The 19,914-nt window shown below is 48.0% G+C and overlaps 1 protein-coding gene across 2 annotated transcripts; it reads left to right on the top strand.

Moving 5' to 3' along the window:
• Nucleotides 1-6,655: 6,655 nt before the first annotated feature.
• Nucleotides 6,656-19,410, top strand: LOC149361559 (3-alpha-hydroxysteroid sulfotransferase-like). 2 transcript variants are annotated; one of them, XM_089569529.1, is made up of 3 exons: nt 6,656-6,815; nt 14,096-14,161; nt 18,303-19,410. In XM_089569529.1, the coding sequence occupies exon 3, from the start codon at nt 18,364-18,366 to the stop codon at nt 19,312-19,314; it is 951 nt and encodes a 316-aa protein (XP_089425655.1). In that variant the 5' UTR covers nt 6,656-6,815; nt 14,096-14,161; nt 18,303-18,363; the 3' UTR covers nt 19,315-19,410. The 2 variants fall into 2 exon arrangements, with proteins under 2 accessions (XP_089425655.1, XP_089425654.1); XM_089569528.1 differs by lacking the exon at nt 14,096-14,161.
• The last annotated feature ends 504 nt before the right edge of the window (nt 19,411-19,914 follow it).

The following is a 19,914-nucleotide window of genomic DNA, read 5'->3' as shown; positions in this document are numbered from 1 at the left end:
CGTTTTGTGCGTAATTTTGCTACAATCATAGCCCCACTAACAAAGCTCTTGAATGGCCCCGCTAACTTGTCCTCTTGGACACCGGCCTGCGAGGAGGCTTTCGCGAAGCTCTGCAAATTTTTCACATCATCGCCCATACTTCGTCATTACGATCCCGATACTCCAACGGAACTCTACACTGATGCCAGTGGTGTCGGCCTCGGTGCGGTCCTCGGCCAGCGCAAGCATGGTTTTTCTCAATACCTCGTCGCTTATGCCAGCCGTGCCCTCACGGCAGCAGAGTTCATCTACTCCGTTACGGAAAACAATTGCTTGGCGATCATCTGGGTGATCACCAAGTTCCGTCCTTACCTCTACGAACGCACGTTCGACGTTGTTACACACCACCACGCCCTCTGTTGGCTCACTTCGCTCCAAGATCCGTCGGGCCGTCTCGGCCGCTGTGTCTTACGCCTTCAGGAATATGACATCCGTGCTGTGTACCGCTCGGGCCGCAAGCATTCTGACGCCGACGCTCTCTCTCGGTCGTCGGAGCCCCTGCCTGCCGTTCCCACACCAGAACCTCTCCTTACCGCTCTCACAATCTCAGATATGCCTTCCGAGCAGCGCCGAGATCCTTGCATTTCTGCCCTGTTCAATGTCATCAATGCCGCTACCATGGCTGCATATCCTCAAGCTCTACGCCGCCAAGCTTCCCATTTCTCCGTCCGGGACGGTCTCCTTTACTGCCTAAACTATAACCCTGAAGGCAGAAAATGGTTACTGGTTATCCCACGCCATCTCCGCTCCGACGTTTGTGCCCATCATCACACTGATCCGAAAAGTGCTCACGCTGGTGTCCGCAAAACATATCACCGGCTTCGTCAGCGCTGCTACTCGCGTGGAATGTACAATTTTGACCGCCGCTACATTGGATCCTGCGATGCCTGTCAGCAACGAAAGGATTCACCCTGTCGCTTGGGCAGTGCCCTGCAACCTTTACCATGCCCTGCTCGCCCCTTTGACCGCATCGACATCTACCTTTATGGCCCACTTCCCTGCACTCCGGCCGGTAAACGATGGGTAATAGTCGCCGTCGATCGCCTGACCCTTTATGCAGAAACAGCCGCCCTTCCCACAGGGACGGCTAGTGACGTCGCTTATTTTATTCTACACCACTTCGTCCTCCGTCACGGCGCACGTCGGGAGCTCCTCAGTGACAGGGGCCGTGCATTTTTGTCAGAGGTAGTTCAAGAGCTCCTCTCAGCTTGTAAAACCATACACCGTGCGACTACTGCCTACCACCCGCAAACGAACGGCCTCACGGAGCGATTCAATCGCACTCTGGGCGACATGCTCTGGGCGACATGGGCGACATGCAAAATTGTCGCCGCTGTATTGCAAAATGCCTGCGAACCACCGGCGCCGTGGCCAGCCGTGGCCCCCTCGGTCGCAAAAGAAAAAAGAAAGCCAAGGCATGCACACACTGCACACAAGGCATGCACACAAGGCTTGACACCCTTATCGCGTTATTCAACGCACGTCTCCTGTCAACTACTTCATTGAGCCAGTTACACCTTCCTCAGAGCACCGCCGTCGCTGTCGCGAGGTTATCCACGCTAGACGCCTCAAACCGTACTACAACCCTCCTGTCGTCTCTTCGCCGTAAGTCGCCAGGATGGCTATTCCTTCTCTCCGGGGCCATTGTAAGAAGAAGAAGAGGACGACTCCGCAATGCCGCACTCCGTCGTCATCGCTGGTGGTTCGGGCGCGATTCTCCTGCTGGAGCTGCTTCCTTCGGCTGGTTCTGCCGTCCTGCTACGACCTGACCGCTACCTGCGTTGGTCGCCGTGACCCATTACTAAATCTACTGTTCAGCGGCTTTATTTTTAATTCGACTATATTCAGGCAATGCTGATATTTTGTTGTATTGTGTAGGGTATAGTGGCGCATAAGCTCCTAAGGCTACCATGCGCCAAACAAAAAGCTGATATTCTGTTAGAGACGTCCTTACATTCCACAGCTCTCCAAAACACTACTCAAGCGCTGCTCAAGATTCTATTTCGGTCGCACGAGACAATCAGCGGACAGGGCGCGGCTTACTGGCACAATCGTTGCAGTACTTCGCTTGTCCACATTTTTCATATAGAATTGTTGGTCAAGAGCTGACGCAGTTTCGACGTTCCAGACCACAATGGCGTAGCCAGTAAAACTACTACCTCGGCACCTTTCTACGCAAACAACCTGTCACTCAGAGACCGAAATTAAAAGGAAAGAAATTATATCATTGCGCAGCAACACTTTACGGTCATTCAGTACTCATTGTTTACTGAGCAGTTCTCTGAGCGGTACTTTCTCACAATCCTGCCCAAAAGCCGTTCATAGAACGGGCACCGGGGGCGGAGTCGATGGCTCATTCTCTTTTGTGCTCCAAGTCGCAGTGTACGGCCCTTCACAGCACAAGGACCTAAAGCTAGATAATACAGATGGCTCTGTCTAGCCTGGTGCTATCATTGCTTTATCAAACATTATCACAGTAGTTGCAGCGAAAGGAAAAGAGGACGATGACGCAAATGTAAACAAACAAGATTGGAATTCTATGAAATCGGGCTTATAGCTACAAAGGCGTAGAGGAGGCTTTGGCTGATAAGAAATCGTCTCAGGCATGCACATTTAAAATGAACTTAGTAGCTTACACTGCATTAATAAGCCCACTGCTGGAATACCCTGACATCGTTTAGAACCCGCACTGAAAAGGACATATAAATCGCATTGAAGAAGTTAAAAAGAAAACCCTGAGATCAATCTGCGACGCACATGGAAGACACATATCATCACAAATCTACTGAGGCGATCTTAACTTCAGACCCTTGAATTCTGCCGCAGGTTGCATCGCCTAAAAATGTCGCACAGTATTATCAGTAATGAAAACAAAATTCACTTTGATGACTACATGCAATACAAAGCACCACGTCCAACACGCATCAAGCACAACTTGACAATCGCGGTGCCATAGTCCCGAACGAAAGCTTACCAGTTTTCTTTTTTCCAAAGACGATATCTGAATGGAACGGGCTTCCGCGCGATGTTGTCTGCTTGAGAGGTCATGAGCCTTTCGTACCTCTTGTCATGCATTTTTTACAAGCGCAGTGCGCATTCATCATTTTACGCCTGTTCTTTTTTTTTTTGGGGGGGGGGGGGGGGGGAACGCAGGGTGTTCGGTTATGCTCATTCTGTGCTCGCTTCTTTCTTCGCTTTGTTGCATTGCAATGTATAACGACGAATCCCTTACCACTTCTGCATTGGCCTCCAGAGGGCGGCTGGCTGATTTTAATAAATAAATACTATGAATCAGCGATACCGTTTCCACAGAAGGTGCAGCGCGAAAACACCGCTAGCAAACAACGGGCGAGATTGACAGCGCACTGACTAAGTGAGACCATTTTGCTGCTCTTTTCGAATACTGTCTTGGTTGGCTCTTTCGCTTCTTTTTTCTTTGTATACTTAATGCTGCTTTTCTTTATTGGAGTAACTTGGTATGAAAAGCAGTCCTTCGTTAACGTGTCTTGTGTTCCTCTATTCATAATTTAGAAATAACCTGCCTACTAGTCCAATGCCACACTTTATACTTACCGAATGCGAATAATAGAAGCCCAAAAGAAGGGTGGAGTACCGCTTTTTACTGCACCGCTCCTCAGGATCCTATAATACCTTAGAAAAACAAATACAAGGCAGGCACAAAACAGCAATACTACTGGGAGCCTTGCTCTATGCGGGTTGTATTCAAAAATTTGGCACCGACAAATTAAGTGTGCCCAAAAAGCGGAACCCTAGGGTGTGAACTTCGTTCTCGAGAATCTCTTTCAGTGAATACATTTTTTAGAAGATATCATTACAGGCAGCCTTAGATATTTTTTCTTGCTTGCAGTTTACTTGATGGTTCCGGTAAAGCGTTGATCAGAAGAAAAAACGGTTTTTTTCTCCTGACTTAGTCATTACTTGCTCACAGAAAAGGCAGCAGGCAAAGTAATTTCGGACAGAACATTTCATGGATAATTTCACCAACGGCATCGCAGCGCTTTTCAAAGGTGTTCGAGCCACTATTGAGAACTCAAGCTGAAGTTTGCCGTGTCGATTGCAGCGCCGTAGCACACAGCATAGCGACAGGAGCAAGCAGTTTTGGGGGCGCTCGTGGTGCTATTCCACGCCACCTTCCCCAGCTTATTGCATGAGCTTCTGCGCTCTGCCGAAGCCACACGTGGTGCCTGTCAGCTATCTGGGTTATGTCTACAGAAGCCAGGCAAATAGTGCTATCAATCAAGCGTGGGCTTCTAATCGTTCCGAATGTGCTCTCGCGTCTGTAGCGGCCCAAGCGACTGACGGCAGCAGTTTTTAGGCACCTAGTAGAATAACTGCAGTGCCACCTGAGCAGCGCAAGTTCTCTATGCTGAAATTTGGTTCTCACAAACTAGAACTTTACGCTTACGGCGCAATAGAGCTGGTAAATCTTAAAGATGCAAGGTAACAACACGTGGCGCGCTCTGGTGGAAGTAGCTCGAAGCGGCAGCAGTGTGCGAAGGTCGCCCATTCCTGGCACAACCCCATTTCCTCGCTCTCAGCGCATAGAGTAACATAAAAGTAAAGAGCGGACACTCGGGCTCTTTCGCGGCCGAGTTCGGCGCTTCCCCGTTTCCGCCAGATGGCACTTAACGTGCAAATAAAAAAAAAGAAAAAGAGTATGGTCTTGGCTTCCAGGGTTGCCGTTGGTGGCTACTTTGCGCCAAATTGGCTACTTTTGAAACCTGTCTGGCGATGAAAATTTCAGATTGGCTCCCTGGCTACTTCCTGGCTACTTTGAACTTTTATTTGGCGCATTTATTAGCCATTTTTTAACTGGCAGCATCCTCGCCGGCAGGGTCGGTTCGCATCGAGGTACCCCTACGCACGGCTAGAGTGGCTATGTAGCTTACATGCGCACGCAGAGCGACGGTAAAGAAAGTGACAACTCCAGCGAAAAGATTTCATGAGGCCAACGAGCTTAGATAGAGTGTTGCTTCCAGTTCTTGAGGCAAATGGCGATACAACTCCTGCAGCGGCTTCCAAATGCGCTGCAGTGCGGAGGCTGCATGCCATCAATCCTGATGACAAAGAAAGCGCGATGAGCATTGAAGGTATACTGAAGATGCCGCTGCATATATTATAGATGTTCTTGCAATGACCTAGAGTCAGAAATCGAGCAAATGCAAACAATAAGCGTGAACTTGATCACCCATCATATTTGAATTTATGGCACGCAGTGGCCGGATCGTACAAAGACGCAGCGAATGGCCTTTTCCACTCCAGGTACAATAAGCCACAAAATTTTGTGACTTGGAGTTTCTAACTCTGAAGCTGAGTGCGATTTCTTCTTTGATAACTTGGTAAAAAATGGGCACAACAAATGCAGCTCCACAGGCTTACCTTGATACACCAATCAAATTCGATCTAAATCTTCAAGGCTAAAACAGCTTCAGTGTTCTACTTGGTTGTTTGCTACATCGTGACAAAATTACTCTCGCAAGATCACAATATCTACACGCTCATCATTTAATAATTCATCTATTTGCAACATACCTGTGCTTTAAAAACCAAGAAAAAGGGAAAAAACTTTTTGCTCTTTATTCTGTTTCTTGCGTTGATTTAAAATGTTAACAGTGTGGGCGATTCCTCTGCGCGGGGACGCACAGGCAGTGACTCGAGGCAGGTCTTTGTATGAAAAGGTTTAATCTCACATCAGGGGTGCCGGTCGTCGTTGGGGCAGCGGGGTCAGGTGGTCCTCTGGCAGGGCTGGTCCAAGAGAGAGCCAGCCTTCGCGGTCGCGCCTTAAGAAGGCTTCCTCCTATCCTCGCTCCCGCCGCCCCACCACTCGGGAAGAAGGGGTCGAGGCTACCCGTGGTGAGCGGCGCGGGATTCAAACTGCCCGCGAGCAGACCCTACAACAGTTACTGTTTTTTGAGAACAATCATATTTCTAACATCGCTTAGATTCTATTTGGCTACAAATTTGGCGCTAAGATTGAATGGCATGGCTACTTTTGGCTACTTTCAGCTCACATTTTGGCTCCTTTTAAAATATTCCCAACGGCAACCCTGTTGGCTTCCTTCTGCGGAGTGACTGATGCGCTCATTGTCACCCTGACAGAATGCACGTAGTAGGTTCACTGCCGCTTGCGAAGCACACGCGATGCGTGGCATAACGCCTTTGCGGCTTGTGGGTGACGTGTTCGCCGCGGCGTCCAGGCAAGCGATCAAAGCCAAACGCTTTTGACGAGCGTTGCGCGTCGAAACCTGGATAATCGTTGCGTTCTCCGTAATCGTCACGCTGGTGGCCGGCTGCTCAGCTGGGCAATGTGACACCGCCTCCTCCGCGAAAGTGGAGAACGCACAAGACGCAATGAAAGTAGAGCCTCCAAGATTCCTGTTTACGCCTATCATCTCTGAGGCCAGTGCGTTTCCCCGGGTCCGCTAGGTGCGCTGTGCACAAAAGTCGGCCGCTGGGGCCTACGGGAGTGTCCGCTCTTTAATTCTATATTACTCTATGCTCAGCGTATCTATTGTTCCGCGATAGCTACGCCCTCTCGCCGTAGCTTTGCAGTCGCGGAAGCGGCACCACTCTCGTGCCTGCGGCAGTCGCGTTTTGTACTTTTCCCTTGGTGCGCGTGCGTGGCGAATTTTGCACATCAACGTTCTGCGTCGTGCGGAAGGGCGTGAAGTTTCGCTCCTTCGTGCCAATCGGGCTCGCGGATTCCTGTTGTCCGGGACGACGTCGCGGGCTGTGCATGCGCTGCTCGTGAAGCGGTAAGTACGCGTGTGTACGCTGTGAGAGAGGACAACCCCTCGGGGAAGCCCTCATTTCTCATTCAGTGCCTCGTTTTCTATCTTCACGCAGCTTTCGCGCCAGCGTACTTCGCGCGGAATGTATGTGAGCTGCTGAGTAGGCGTTTCTAGCATGAGTCATACTTGAACTCTAGACGTCGAAATGCGCTCAGATACTATGCGTACAGTCGTCAGCACGCTTAACACGAATGACGGAAAGCGTGGCCGGGAGCGGCTTTGACTGACGCCAGCGCCGCGAAGTGCAGCGCGCTGTTGCCGACATAATATGTAAGTATGTTTGCGGTGGCTGACGATACCTGGAGAGCAGCTCGATTTGACTGCTCACCTTGCTCTGTCGCTTGTGTCTAGCCGGCGGGGTCGGTGCGCTCACTTGACTGTCTCGCGACTTTTCTCTACTGGCCGCGGCTCACGCGGGTGCAGAAAACACGTTGTCGTTAGCTTATCTCCAAAAGGCGTGAAAGTGGCGCGGCTTCAGACCGCTCGAGCGCTTTTCCAGGTCGGCCTCAAAGCCGGTGACCGAAATAAATGAAGATTCGGAAAAGCAGAACAAGCATGAGCTTGTGGCGTTTGTAAAGATTAGACAATAAATTTTCAAACACGGTGGCATTTGAAAATTTCGCATCAAGATTGCTCAGAACTCAGATTGCTCAGAACAAGATTGCTCAGATTCCATCAAGAACTGCTGAGAGCAGTTCACTTGGTTCACAGAATATCCGAAACAGTAATCTCTTATAAGCCAACCGGTATCCTTCATCGGCTTATACCATTGGGCTCGTTGCGTCTCTGGCCAGAGGCTTCAGAGGCTTCCTAGTTTGCGTAATAATGCCGCTGCGGCATCCAATGGCTTTTGTGCTCAGCTGCTGGCCCGGGAGACCCGGGTTCGATCCCGTGGCCGCGGCGGTCGTATTTTGGTGGATGCGAAATGCTATACGTACTGTCAGCAGCAAAATATTGCGGGACGTCCAGCGCGTGGCGGAGCGACACAACACTGCCTTGCAGCGCCATCTGCCGCCTCCAAGCATGTTGTCGAGGCTCAGGGAAATTGCGTTCGAAGGACGCTTTGCGCATGCCTATCCTTTCTTCGCTATCAAGCATGCCTTGACGCTTGCTTCCCCGTGACGCAATTATCAGTAACGGAGCCGCTGCGGCACTGTGTTACGTTCGCAGCCAGTCCTTCTTGGGCTCGCGCGAGCGATCGCAGCACTGTTCACCATCGCAGCAGCCGAAACAGACGCGCAACGATGGCGACACAGCGATTCATTGCCAGCGGCGAGTGGCAATAGCGGATTCCGGTGAAGAACGCGATGAGACTTGCCTGATAGCAAAGAAAGGACAGGCATGCACAAATAATGGTTAACGCGGAAGTGCTGTGAGCCTGGACATCAGGCGTAGTCACGGCAGATGGCGCTGCAAGGCAGTTTTGCGTCGCTCCGCCACGCGCTGGACGTCCCGCAATATTTTGCTGCTGACAGTACATGTTCTGTGAGATGCCAGTGCACGTCAAAAACTACAGGTGTGAGAAATCATCCGCTACGCTCCACTGCGGTATCCACAACATGAGTCACTTTGGTGCTGCATTCATAGCCTGAGTCGCTTTAGGACATTAAATATCATCAAACCGAACCAAGTTTTCCTAAAGAGTCAGTTTTTATCCCTAGACATGCTATACATTGCGCTTCTCGCTAATTACCACGCACTAAAATCTTAGTTTGAATTGCATCGACGTGTCTTTCTTGCTCACGACACGAGCAGCTATTGCGCGCCTGCACTGGATCTCCAGTGCAGCGTGGGCGAAACATGAAGCCAACCTGCGAGAGCACAGCGACGCACGCTGTCCTAGAATATGAGGAATGAAGAACCTGCGCAACGATGACACCGTATTTGAAAATTTATTGTCCAATTTTTACAAACGCCACCAGCCCATGTTTGTTCTGCTTTTCCCAATCTTCATTTCTTTCGATCACCGGCTTTGAGGCCGACCTGTAAAAGCACTCGAGCGGTCTGAAGCCACGCCACTTTCACGCTTTTTGGAGATAAGCAAACGGCAACGTGTTTTCCGCGCCCGCATGAGCCGCGGCCAGTAGAAAAAAGTCGCGAAACAGTCAAGTGAGCGCACCCATTCCGCCGGCTTGACACAAGCGACAGAACAAGGTCAGTAGTCAAATCAAGCTGAGCTCCAGCTATCGTCAGCCACCGCAAACATACATATTGTCTCGGCAACAGCGCGCAGCACTTCGCGGCGCTGGCGTCAGTCCAAGCCGCTACCGGCCACGCTTTCAGTCATTCGTGTTAAGCGTGGTGACGAGCGTTCAACCGCATGTAAGATGAGCCGCCGCGGTGGCTCAGTGATTACGGTGCTCGGCTGCCGACCCTAAAGACGTGGGTTCGATACCGGCCGCACAGTGGCGTTTCATGGAGGCGTAATGTTAAAGGACCGCGTATACTGTGCGACGTCAGCACGTAAAAGAACTCCAAGTGGTCGAAATTATCAGAAGCCTTCTACTACGGAGTCCCTCATAGCCTAAGTCACTTTGGGACGTCAAAACTCATAAACAAGAAACAAGTATGTAAAGTGAATATAATTGCGCGGCTAATGAAGTCCACCGTTGTGGCACAAAATAAGGCACGCTTAGATGACCAACGTGACAAAGTAGCTATTGGCGCTGAATTTTCTTCCAGGTAGTGAAGCATTGCTTGTGTTTCCATCCGCTAAAATGTTTCTTTATTCGCAGCCCACAAAGTGGTATGCTTTCCGTACGTCAGGTGGCAGGACAGTGCTGCACTTCGTAAATTGCTGGGCGAAACTACCCACTGGCCACGTCGAACGCTATGAGAACTTAGCAGTCGAGCAACTGCAGGGCATTCATTTTTTAGCGTACCCTAAAAAGGCACCGTCAGTGATTTTTTTTTTGTCCGTGAGGTGAAGAAACTGTTATCAAATGTTTATTTATTACCAGTGCGTACGGGCCGAGGCATGTTGTTTACTGCAGGAAAGTGCACGAGCTGAGAAATCGAATGGTAGACCTTTTTACATATCTGCTGCACGATTACGCGATAGGCGAGCCATTAGTTGGCATCCTTTTTAAACCAGTTTGTGAACGTAGTCAACCTGCTGAGCCAAGACCTGTCTAGTATCGCTCCACCCGCACGGCGGCGCACGATCATGTTTTCTAAAATAAATTTTGTTCTCTGCCGCCGCAGTGGCTCAGTGGTTATGGTGCTCGGCTGCTGACCCGAAAGACGCGGGTTCGATCCGGCCGCGGCGGTTGAATTTCTTTGGAGGAGAAATTCTAGAGGCCCGTGTACTGTGCGATGTCAGTGCACGTTAAAGAACCCCAGGTGGTCGAAATCTCCGGAGCCCTCCACTACGGCGTCTCTCATAGCCTTAGTCGCTTTGGGACGTTAAACCCCATAAACCAAACCAAACCAAATTTTGTTCTCTCTCTAACATCTCTTATACCTGGTCAAATGCTATAGGGGAGTACCTAAAGGTGGAGCAGATATTTAGTAAGGGAGTAATATCTCATTGGCATCCACCCGAGCGCAGCCATACGGCTACAAGGGAAAGCTAAACAGCTTTCTCCGAAACTTCGTAGTTAAAGAAAAATTCGTCCTGGTCCAGGACCGCGGACCAGGACGAATTTTTCTTTAACTGCGAAGTTTCTGAGAAAGCTGTATAGCTTTCCTTTGTAGCCGTATGGCTGCGCTCGGGTGGATGCCAATGAGTAATTACTCTCTTATTACGAGTGTTATACCTATGTCACCCCCACACGAGCAATAGAGGCGAATGGTCAATGCTTTAAGTTTGTTGTCATTAATTTCGGAGCTGTTGCTACACGACTGGATTGGTTGTCATTATATGTTTTGCGGTGAAGATAACGTCTGCGAGGCAGTAAAAATTTTGGCATTGTCATAAAGAGTGCTCATTAGCACAAAATCTTGTCAGTGTACCCCAAATCAAATATCACAAACCTTTTGCAGAAGTAGCCGTAAACCCAGGCGTCAGCACACAAGTCCAGACTGCTTGCTGGAAGGGCCGGTAAAAATGGCGCCATTGGCAGCATAAATGTCGAAAAAGTCCCCCATGTGACTGAAAACTATGAATGAAGCAATTTCTACTTCGGTATGAGGTTGTTTGTAATGAAGTTGCAACGCTTTCAGCGTGAGAATTCGGGATCAGAGTGCGCTTTTCTCGGGCGAATGAGTTGTGTCGAACTCAGTCCTGTGCGAACGGCAATGTAATTAATGCCTTTAGGTCTGCTCGTGCGGGACTGTGCCCACACCGATTGTACTTAAAGCATTAAGCATTTAATGCCATTAAAATTGTTAGTGTGGCACGGATATTACTGGAAAGTGCACGAACCGCAGAAGAGAAGAGGAGAGGCTTCCTATCGATGCACTCAGATTAGACAATGTTCTGGTGGATTTAAAAATCGCCACAGCGATCCATCCAACCTGCGACAGGTCAGGGCAATGGCCACTGCACCGCATTATGATGGGGGTAAGAGAAGGTTACAAGCGGAAAAGGGCCTATGTGTGCCTACGCATTGCTGAAGAAGTACCGTACACCACTGGACGACGTGATAATCCTCAGTGATCATTGCATCACTACTGGTCACTGTTGTTTTAGAAAAATAGGCCTGAAGACCTCGTTCCCGTATGGCTTATGCAAATGGGGTTTACCTCAACCAACCAGTAATAGCATCTTATCGTGAGTATATCCTTGAGGAAGAAATTATTTAAGAAAAAGCTGTCCTGCAAAAATTTATTTGGTAGCAACCAAGAACAGTCGCCCATAATACGAATGGCACAACAAATAATGTAAAGATATTATTTCCTGCATAAATTGAAGGTGTCATAAACAAGGCGTTTAAAGAAGACGACGTAATTTTCAAGAATGGGTTTTTTGCAGTAAAAATATGGTTTTTGCAGCATAGTATTACCTGTGTTTGCGGATAGCGGAAAGTCGGTGAATTATCCTTGGTAGCAAACTGGTTAACTAATTTCTGATAATTAGCTGTATAACCATCACAGCTAGGCAACTGGTTGCGATTAGAGATTTGTAGACTGTTGTTAGTAATAGCCATATTAGTATATAGAATTTCGAAAGCGGGATTATCCTCGGCCCAGTGTCGTGCCAAACTACAGAAGCTTCCAAAAATCATGCAGGCAAAGCAACGTTTCCAGTCCACGCAAATAGATTAAAAGCGCAAAATTGTGTTGAGCCACAGTGCCAAGGTTCATCATCATCATCAGCCTAACTACGCCCACTGCAGGGCAAATGCCTCTCCCGTGTCTTTACAATTAACCCTCTCCTTCTCCAGTTGTGGCAACCGTATCCCCGCAAACTTCTTAATCTCATCCGCCCACCTAACTTTCTGCTGCCCCCTGCAACGTTTGCCTTCTCCTGGAGTCCACTCTGTTGCCCTTAACGACCAGCACTTGTCTTGCCTTCGCATTACATGCCCTGCCGCGTATTCGCCAACTGCAGCCTGTACAGCCACAAGGCTTGAAACCACGGTGAATTGATCACGGTGACTTAAGATTGTCACTGCGCCTTACCTAAAAGGGATAATAAATCCTCTTAAACGGCGTTATATGCCACTAAGCATCACGATTTGCGACCTAAAAGGGAAATAATTGAAAAAAATGAAAGTAAAAAAAAACAATAAAACTACAGCACAGAGAGCGGAGTCGAACGGCCGACCTTCCATACGCAAAACGAGCCTCTAATCCACTGCGCCATAGCAGCGATGTCAAGCTGTCGTTCTGAATGAATATTTATAACCAGCCTTAATGTGGCTGCTACCTGCCAGTGGGCGGCGCTGTCATCGCTGGCTGTACCGGCTGCATTTGGCGAACACGCTGCCCTGCCGGAGCGCACTTCTTCCTCTTGATTTCGGATAGGATGTCATTAACCCGCGTATTCCGTCACCCACTCCGCCCGCTTCCGATATCTTAACGTTACATCTAACACTTTTGCGTTTTCTAGATTCTAGAAATTGATGTGGCTATTACTAATGACCTGCTATAAATTTCTAACTGCGACTAGGCGCCCATCTCTTATACTTAAAAGGTTAATAAAGTTTAGCTAACCAGCTAACTACTTAAAACCATTCATCAGTTTTCTGACGTCCGCCAGCACTGGTAATACTATGAGGAAAAGGCAAAATCTTTACATCAAAATACCTAATTTTAAGAATTGCTTAGTCTTCCCTGAGGCACCTAAAATGCCACGCTGTTAAATGGAAGCCTAAGGTTTTTACAAGAATAGGTTTTTTGGGCTACTCTTGACTCACTGTACATAATAAAATATTAACCAGATTTACAGCGCCTATACTCTATACGCAGAGTAATATTACATACTTCATGCGTGATTTTCTTCGGCTCCGTATTGTAAGAAAAAGGATGGAAAGCTGGGCGAGTTTGTACTAATGCATCGTGGAGGGTACAGCGCGAAGAAGACGAAGGGCGAAGCAAGAAGGCTACACAGACGAGCGCTGACTCGAAACTAACTTTTTTATTGAGAGGGGCAAACATATATACACACAAATCATGTGATAAAGCAGAGCAAAGAGCATTGGTCCAGCAAAATCAAGATAAAAAAAATCTCAACTCACCCGACACGTGGCGACGCCCGCTCAAAGGCCCCTGAAAACCCAAGTGAAAAAGTCAAGAATTGTCTAAAAATGAAACCTCTTTATCAACTAATGCCAATGAAGGCTGGTTCACACACTGTGACTGTTTTTTTCTGACGAAATAAGCTTCCATTATTTCCCTGGTCATTTTATCCCGGTGGCGAAATAAAATTTTAGTTTTTGTGACCAAGGGGCGGCACTGTTTCTGTTTCTTTTTATCGTTTATTTTCCCACAATCGCGGCAGTGAACTTTAAGATGTGAATATCTGGAGTCTGAAAGTGAGTTAAGGTGTTCCCGCAGGTGACCATTAATACAGCGACCGGTTTGACCAATGTAGACTTTTTTGCATGATAGTGGGAGTTCGTAAACTACAGAACATGCGCAATCCACCAACGTTGATCTATGTGTAACCCGGCATTTGAACGGACTAACTCCTAAAATCTTCTCCCTGCGGTTCTTGATGGCATGGAAAAGTCCACTAAACTAATATGGTGCCGAGAAAATATCAACTTCAAATCTTCCCGCTACATTTTTCAGATTATATGCTACTTTGTGTATGTAGGGAACGACCGCCATTTTCTTACATGCCTTGCCCCTCTTAGGTTTGACGAAATCTGTCGTCACCAGCCGCATCAGCTTTTCACACGCTGCCGAAATAACCGAATCAGGTAACCCTGCGGTTTTCAGCCTGCTGACCTGTACCAGTACACTCTCTTCGATACAGTGAAAACAAGAATTCTGTAAGCTCGAGCAAAGGGCAGACACAGCATTTCCATTTTTTACATTGTTTTACATTTTTTTTACATTTTCGAGTGACCGGAAGAAAAGTGTAATAGAAAAGTGGGTTCATTGGCGTTAGTTGAGGTTTCATTTTTAGATAATTCTTGACTTTTTCACTTGGGTTTTCAGGGGGCTTTGAGCGGACATCGTCACGTGTCGGATGAGTTGCGATTTTTTTATTTTGTTTTGCTGGACCAACGCTCTTTGCTCTGTTTTTCCACGTGATTCTTGTGTATATATGTTTGCTCCTTTCAATTAAAAACTTAGTTTCGAATCAGCGCTCGTCTGGGTAGTCCTTCGTTCTTCGTCTTCTTCGCACTGTACTACCATGATGAATTATTGTAAAAAATCATTCTAAACCACTGGTTGCGAAGCAGAAGGGGTAATAATGCATGGCGGCTGTACAAGCAGGATTGAACTTTTTTTGTTCTGCAACCACTTGGAGGACCTATAAGGGCCGGATATTACATCTCCTCAAGAGCACTTCCATTTGGTTCTCAATATGTTAAACCATTTTGTTACCAGTGTTTATTCCCCAGAAAGGGTACGTAGGCTATTACGGACGCCGTAGTGAAGGGCTCAAGATTAATTTTCTCATCTGGTGTTCATTAACGAAGGTACAGCACACCACACGGGTGTCTTTGAACTTCACTTCCGTCGAAATGCGGCAGCCATAATTTGTATTTCATCTTGCAAACTTGCGCCCGGCAGTCAAACAAACTCAACCTTTCTTCTATTTATTCAGTAGTGCATTCGTGCATTACTTCTATTCATTACTTCTTCTTCTACTTAGTGCATTCCCCTTAATCCAGAGTTTCTGTTCTGCGTCGACTTTTATTACGCTGCATCAAATTTTTGGGCTTCTAAATTCGACCACTCACGTCGGATTAATCAGAAACCTCACATTGACTGCTCTGTTGTCGCACGGTCGATGCCACCATCCTTCGCACAGAAAAAAAAAACTAGAGGCGTGATAAATTACTTACCAGTCACCGCATTTGCCCAGATAAGGTCGTTTTCTTTCTTGCATCGCAGACGCAGCAATGAATCCGTCTGTCAGTTCTTCCACCTTCAACTGGTGACTTTCGTTGATAGATGACCTCATCCATTATGTTTATCGAGCGTTTATGCAGTGAAAAGCATTTCATAAAAGGTATCACTTTCAACACCACACGTGACTGCACAAATTTGAATCTGTCACTCACTAAACTGCAACGAAAAGTATAATGACCCTCTTGATTTTCCATCTCATTGAAACAGTGCTACGCAAGCAAGAAAGGACGAGGAGGCAGCACTTCTTTTTAGTTACTTTTTATTCATCAGAACACGCGGAATTTATGCTCAGCTAGATGCGCAGGCGTTCGAATCTCTGAACTAGAACAAAAAGTAGCAACTTCCTCTACTAAGTACGCTTACTAAGAACAAGTAACAGAAATTCCTTCCCTGGCTAGCTAAAAGAGAGTTTAATACCGCAATCCAGGTCGCCTCTTTTAATGGAATGAATTTGCAAGTTGTAAATGCTCCCCGGTTTCCACATCTATGGTGCTCTTTTAACCTCATATCCACACGTCTGTCTGCCGTGTATAGGCCTTTTCACACGATAGCTGGAGTCCGTAAACGACCTGCTTATCACAAGTGACCGCGATAGCAGTGTGGCTGATAAGTGCACTGTGCCCCGACCACCTGAGCATCGAACAGTGAGGCCACATTCTTTAACCGGTCGGACATCTCATCAACGAATGTAAAATGGAAATCCACTTACGCCGATCAAAAGACTCTCCTGGTCATGGTACGTCTCTGCGTATTTAGAACACTCAGCCGCTTGTCACGCTCGTATGAAATGAGGGCCACTGTGGTAGCCAGCCACTTCAGCCGCTCCACGCGGTCTTAGCACTTAAATTTCCCATATCGAAAGGTCTCCACTTCATCGTTTCTACAAAAGAAAGTGATGCCTATAGAAAGTTTTACGCATGAAATGCTTTTAGCTTGTGGGTGCGCTGCGGTGGACCGTGGTGCCGGAGCGGAGAACACGGAGGCGGCCATGAGCGAACGTTAGCGAAGCGCTGCGCTGCGCTGCCGCCGGAGCAGCGCATGCGACAAGAGCGTCTTCGTGGTCCCGCTGTGGGTGAATCTTTTGGACGGCGCGAAGAAGCATAAGTTGTGCCCTGCAGCCCTATAGGGCAAGCGCAGTCCCGGTGGCACTTGATGAGCTATAGTCATTCAGCAAAACGTGTTAGCGCAAACACAGACAACCACAGGAAGCCGTCTCCCTGCAGTTGTCTGTGTTTGCACTATAACCTTTTACGGAATCACTATACACCAATTCGCTCTAAAATTTCTATTTACAAGATAGTCGCCAGCGCCGCGTGAGTTGCCGTCATTACGTAATGCACGCGAACCCTAACACAGGTCCCGTGACTGTATTTGTCGGCATGACAGTAACCAGTTCTCATTTTTCTTTTCGACATTGTGGTCAGCGGAGGCGGTGATATGGTGGCTTCCAGCCGCGGCTAATGTCCCAGTGTTTTGTTGGAACCATCCCCTATTCTTCGGCACGAGGCGAGCGGTGGTCGCGTGGGCCGCCGTGCACAAAAAACGGCAAAGAACGCCGGGAACCATTCGTTCATGAAGAAAAGTTAGAGGAACGAAAAATGGGTGATGAGCGACGCTCCCTGATACTCGTGTTCGGCTGTCAGTATCAATGAGCCGTCCTGGATTAGGGTACGTCCTTCCTGAGTGCATTTCGTGGTGATATGTATTCTCGACGACGAGGTCGCCCTATAGTACGGTACGCCTCTCATGCAATGCATTTTTGCGAAAATCTACTCTCGGAGTTGATATAGTCTGAATTTTGGAGGAACTGCTGCGGATGTTTACTTGAACTGGACAAGACTGTAATCGTAGGACGCGGGTCATGAGTGTGTGAGCGAAACCACTTGGTGAATGCACGAAAAAGACGCGCTGTTAATGTGTAAGTAAGGTTTCGCCTTTCTGGCACGCTCTTTCTTGTCATATCAAGTGGGGCACAGGTGTGGCCTCATTTCTTTGGTTGTAATAAGAGAGCAATTACACACTGGCACCTATTCACAGCCATACGGCTACGAAGGAAAGCTATACAGCCTGCGCAGAAACTTGCAGTTAAAAAAAATTCGTCCTGGTCCTTGTTTCATACCCGGGACCACCGCTACACCGGAGCAGTTGCGCTACCAACTGAGCTAAACGGCACAGCTAGCTTATGGTAGGGCGAGAGAGAATTGATAAATAACCAGAAGTGGGAACAGTGTTGTTCAAATGTTTAGGGGAATCATTTAACCATTTTTTCCATTGTACGTTCTCGATTTTTTGTTTGTGTTCGAGGTTTCTCAGACGCCTTCGCACCTGACGGAGTATAGATTTTGTCTTCCGTTAAATAAAAATTAGTTTCAAGCAAGCGCAGTCGCAGAGTTCTTACTTTTGTTTCTCTACCTGTTTTTCGAAAATGCGTCACCACCAACTCGCCCTGAAGTTTTCCACCCCATTGGAACACTTTCGAAACACTGATGGCCTAAGTGGGAGGTGAACGCATTGCACACCGCGAATTTGTTGTTGCTGCGTTCGTAATCCGACACTTATCTACACATGTCCTCTTCCGACTGCTGCTTGAGACGACGAAACGGAGGCTGGCGAATAAAGCATGCTCAGTGAATTCTTCTAAGGCACAACTCTGGGGGAGCGGAGTTGCCAATTAACAAATGGCCGCATTAAGGTATTATGAAGATGTAAAATCTGGTCGGCTATTCTACGAACAAGCTCGTAGATCCCGGATCAGACGTGGGCGACAGGATTTGATTTGTTCCAAGGGGCATGAAACAGTTCAGTGCTGCTATGCCAGTCAGCGTGAACAGAATGCAGCCGGAGGTTGCAAGAAGGTATGAGTAGGGCGGGGACGGCAAATGTTGACAGTATTCTTACCCTGTCAGCGTTATGTTAGTAACGTTGTCAGCGAATCTTTCTGAATAAATTCCTCTTGCCTTCTTTTTTTCCTTCCAGGCAGGTGAAATCAAGGCATAAGCTGGTGGATTCAGCTGCTTTTCTCTGGTCAGCTAAAATCATGGCACCAAAGAAGCCGTACTGTCAGATTATTGACGGCGTCCCTCGATGCCCAGGCTTGGATCCGGACGTCTTCAGGGAGAGTCTGAAATTCAGGGCTCAAAATAATGACTTGGTGCAGTGTACTTACCCGAAAGCGGGCACACACTGGGTTATGTATATCATGGAATTGATCCTCAAAAAGGGAGAGCCTGTGCCTAATCATGAAGACTTCGTGCGCTACGTTCGCTTCATCGGCCGCATGGATACCGAGGGCTGGCAGTCCCCTCTACCCATTAGGCTCTTCACAACTCACGAGCCGTTAACCAGAGACACAATGAACCCCGAAGCCAAGTATGTATACGTGGCTCGGAACCCGTGGGACTCGTGCGTCTCCTTCTACCACATGGCGACAACGTTGAGTATGTTCAATTTCCGCGACGGTTCTTTCGAGGACTTCTTCGACGCATTTATGCGCGGAGACTTCGGGTACGGTGACTACTTCGACCACGTTGCCTCCGGTTATGCACTGAGAAACGAGCCGAATGTGCTGTTCTTGACGTACGAACAACTTAAGAAGGAGACTAGAAAGGCGGTCGTCAAGATTGCGTACTTCCTCGGAGATTACTACGGCAGATGCCTCGAAGAAGACAACGACTTACTTAACACGCTGCTTAAATGGTCAACCGCAGAATACATGAAGAATGTCCTGGTGTTGGATCTTCAATCAATAGATCCAGCTTGGATGACTCGCAGAACAGAGACCACAGTGCCAAGCAAATCTGCATACGAAGGAGACCAACGTCGATACTCTCTGGTGCGGAGCGGCAAGCCGGGCGACTGGAAGTCTCATTTCTCGCCTGAGCAACTGTGCCGATTGGAGGCGAAGATTCAGGACAGGGGTGCAGATGCCTCGTTTATGGAACTATGGAAGGATATTCGAGAAGAAGCACTCGCAGCGTCGCAAGGATGACGGCTGACAGTCGGTCTTCCATTACATACCCGGGATCTTAAGGAAGAACCTGAAATTACAGGAACATATTTATGAAGTGAGCATACACTGCTCAGACCACTTGGGCCGGAAGCAGGGAATAAAGATGTTGGAAACTCGCGTTGTCTCGTTCTCTCACCCTTACTGAGCGTCTCGCGCTACTTGCGTCCATTCCTCTTGGTGTTGTGCAAGATGCCCTTTCCCGGCAGTCTCAGTACAGGCTTCTAGACAAAAATTTCTCTTTTAAATTCAAGTAGACCCGCACCCCTCTCCCGAAAAAAATTAATATATTAAAGTGTATTTCACATTCGTACTTCGCTGACTAAACTCAATAACCAGGCGGGGTAGCACCATTAGAAATATCGTCAGCGAGAGGCAATAACAAAATTACGAGAGTAAATTCTTCTCCCTGCAGCCCAACCTGTGCCAAAAATAAATCGAAAATCTATTTCACCCGAGAGTGCACCTGGGACTGAAAGTTTTGTAGTCGCTACAGGGAGCCACTTCTTTCTCCGCAACCAGAGAGCAGGAACTATTACAAGTCTAGCTAAGGCAGGCAATTTTCTGAATGCTGGATTTTTT

Source organism: Amblyomma mixtum, chromosome 2, assembly GCF_055824585.1.
Source record: "Amblyomma mixtum isolate Tamu chromosome 2, ASM5582458v1, whole genome shotgun sequence".
Lineage (NCBI taxonomy): Eukaryota > Metazoa > Arthropoda > Arachnida > Ixodida > Ixodidae > Amblyomma > Amblyomma mixtum.
The sequence above is the reverse complement of the archived record's forward strand: the minus strand, read 5'-3'. Positions and strand labels throughout refer to the sequence as shown.

What these genes read in the sequence shown, in the direction of transcription:
- LOC149361559 (XM_089569528.1), top strand. Translation starts at nt 18,364, where the DNA reads ATGGCACCAAAGAAGCCGTACTGTCAGATTATTGACGGCGTCCCTCGA.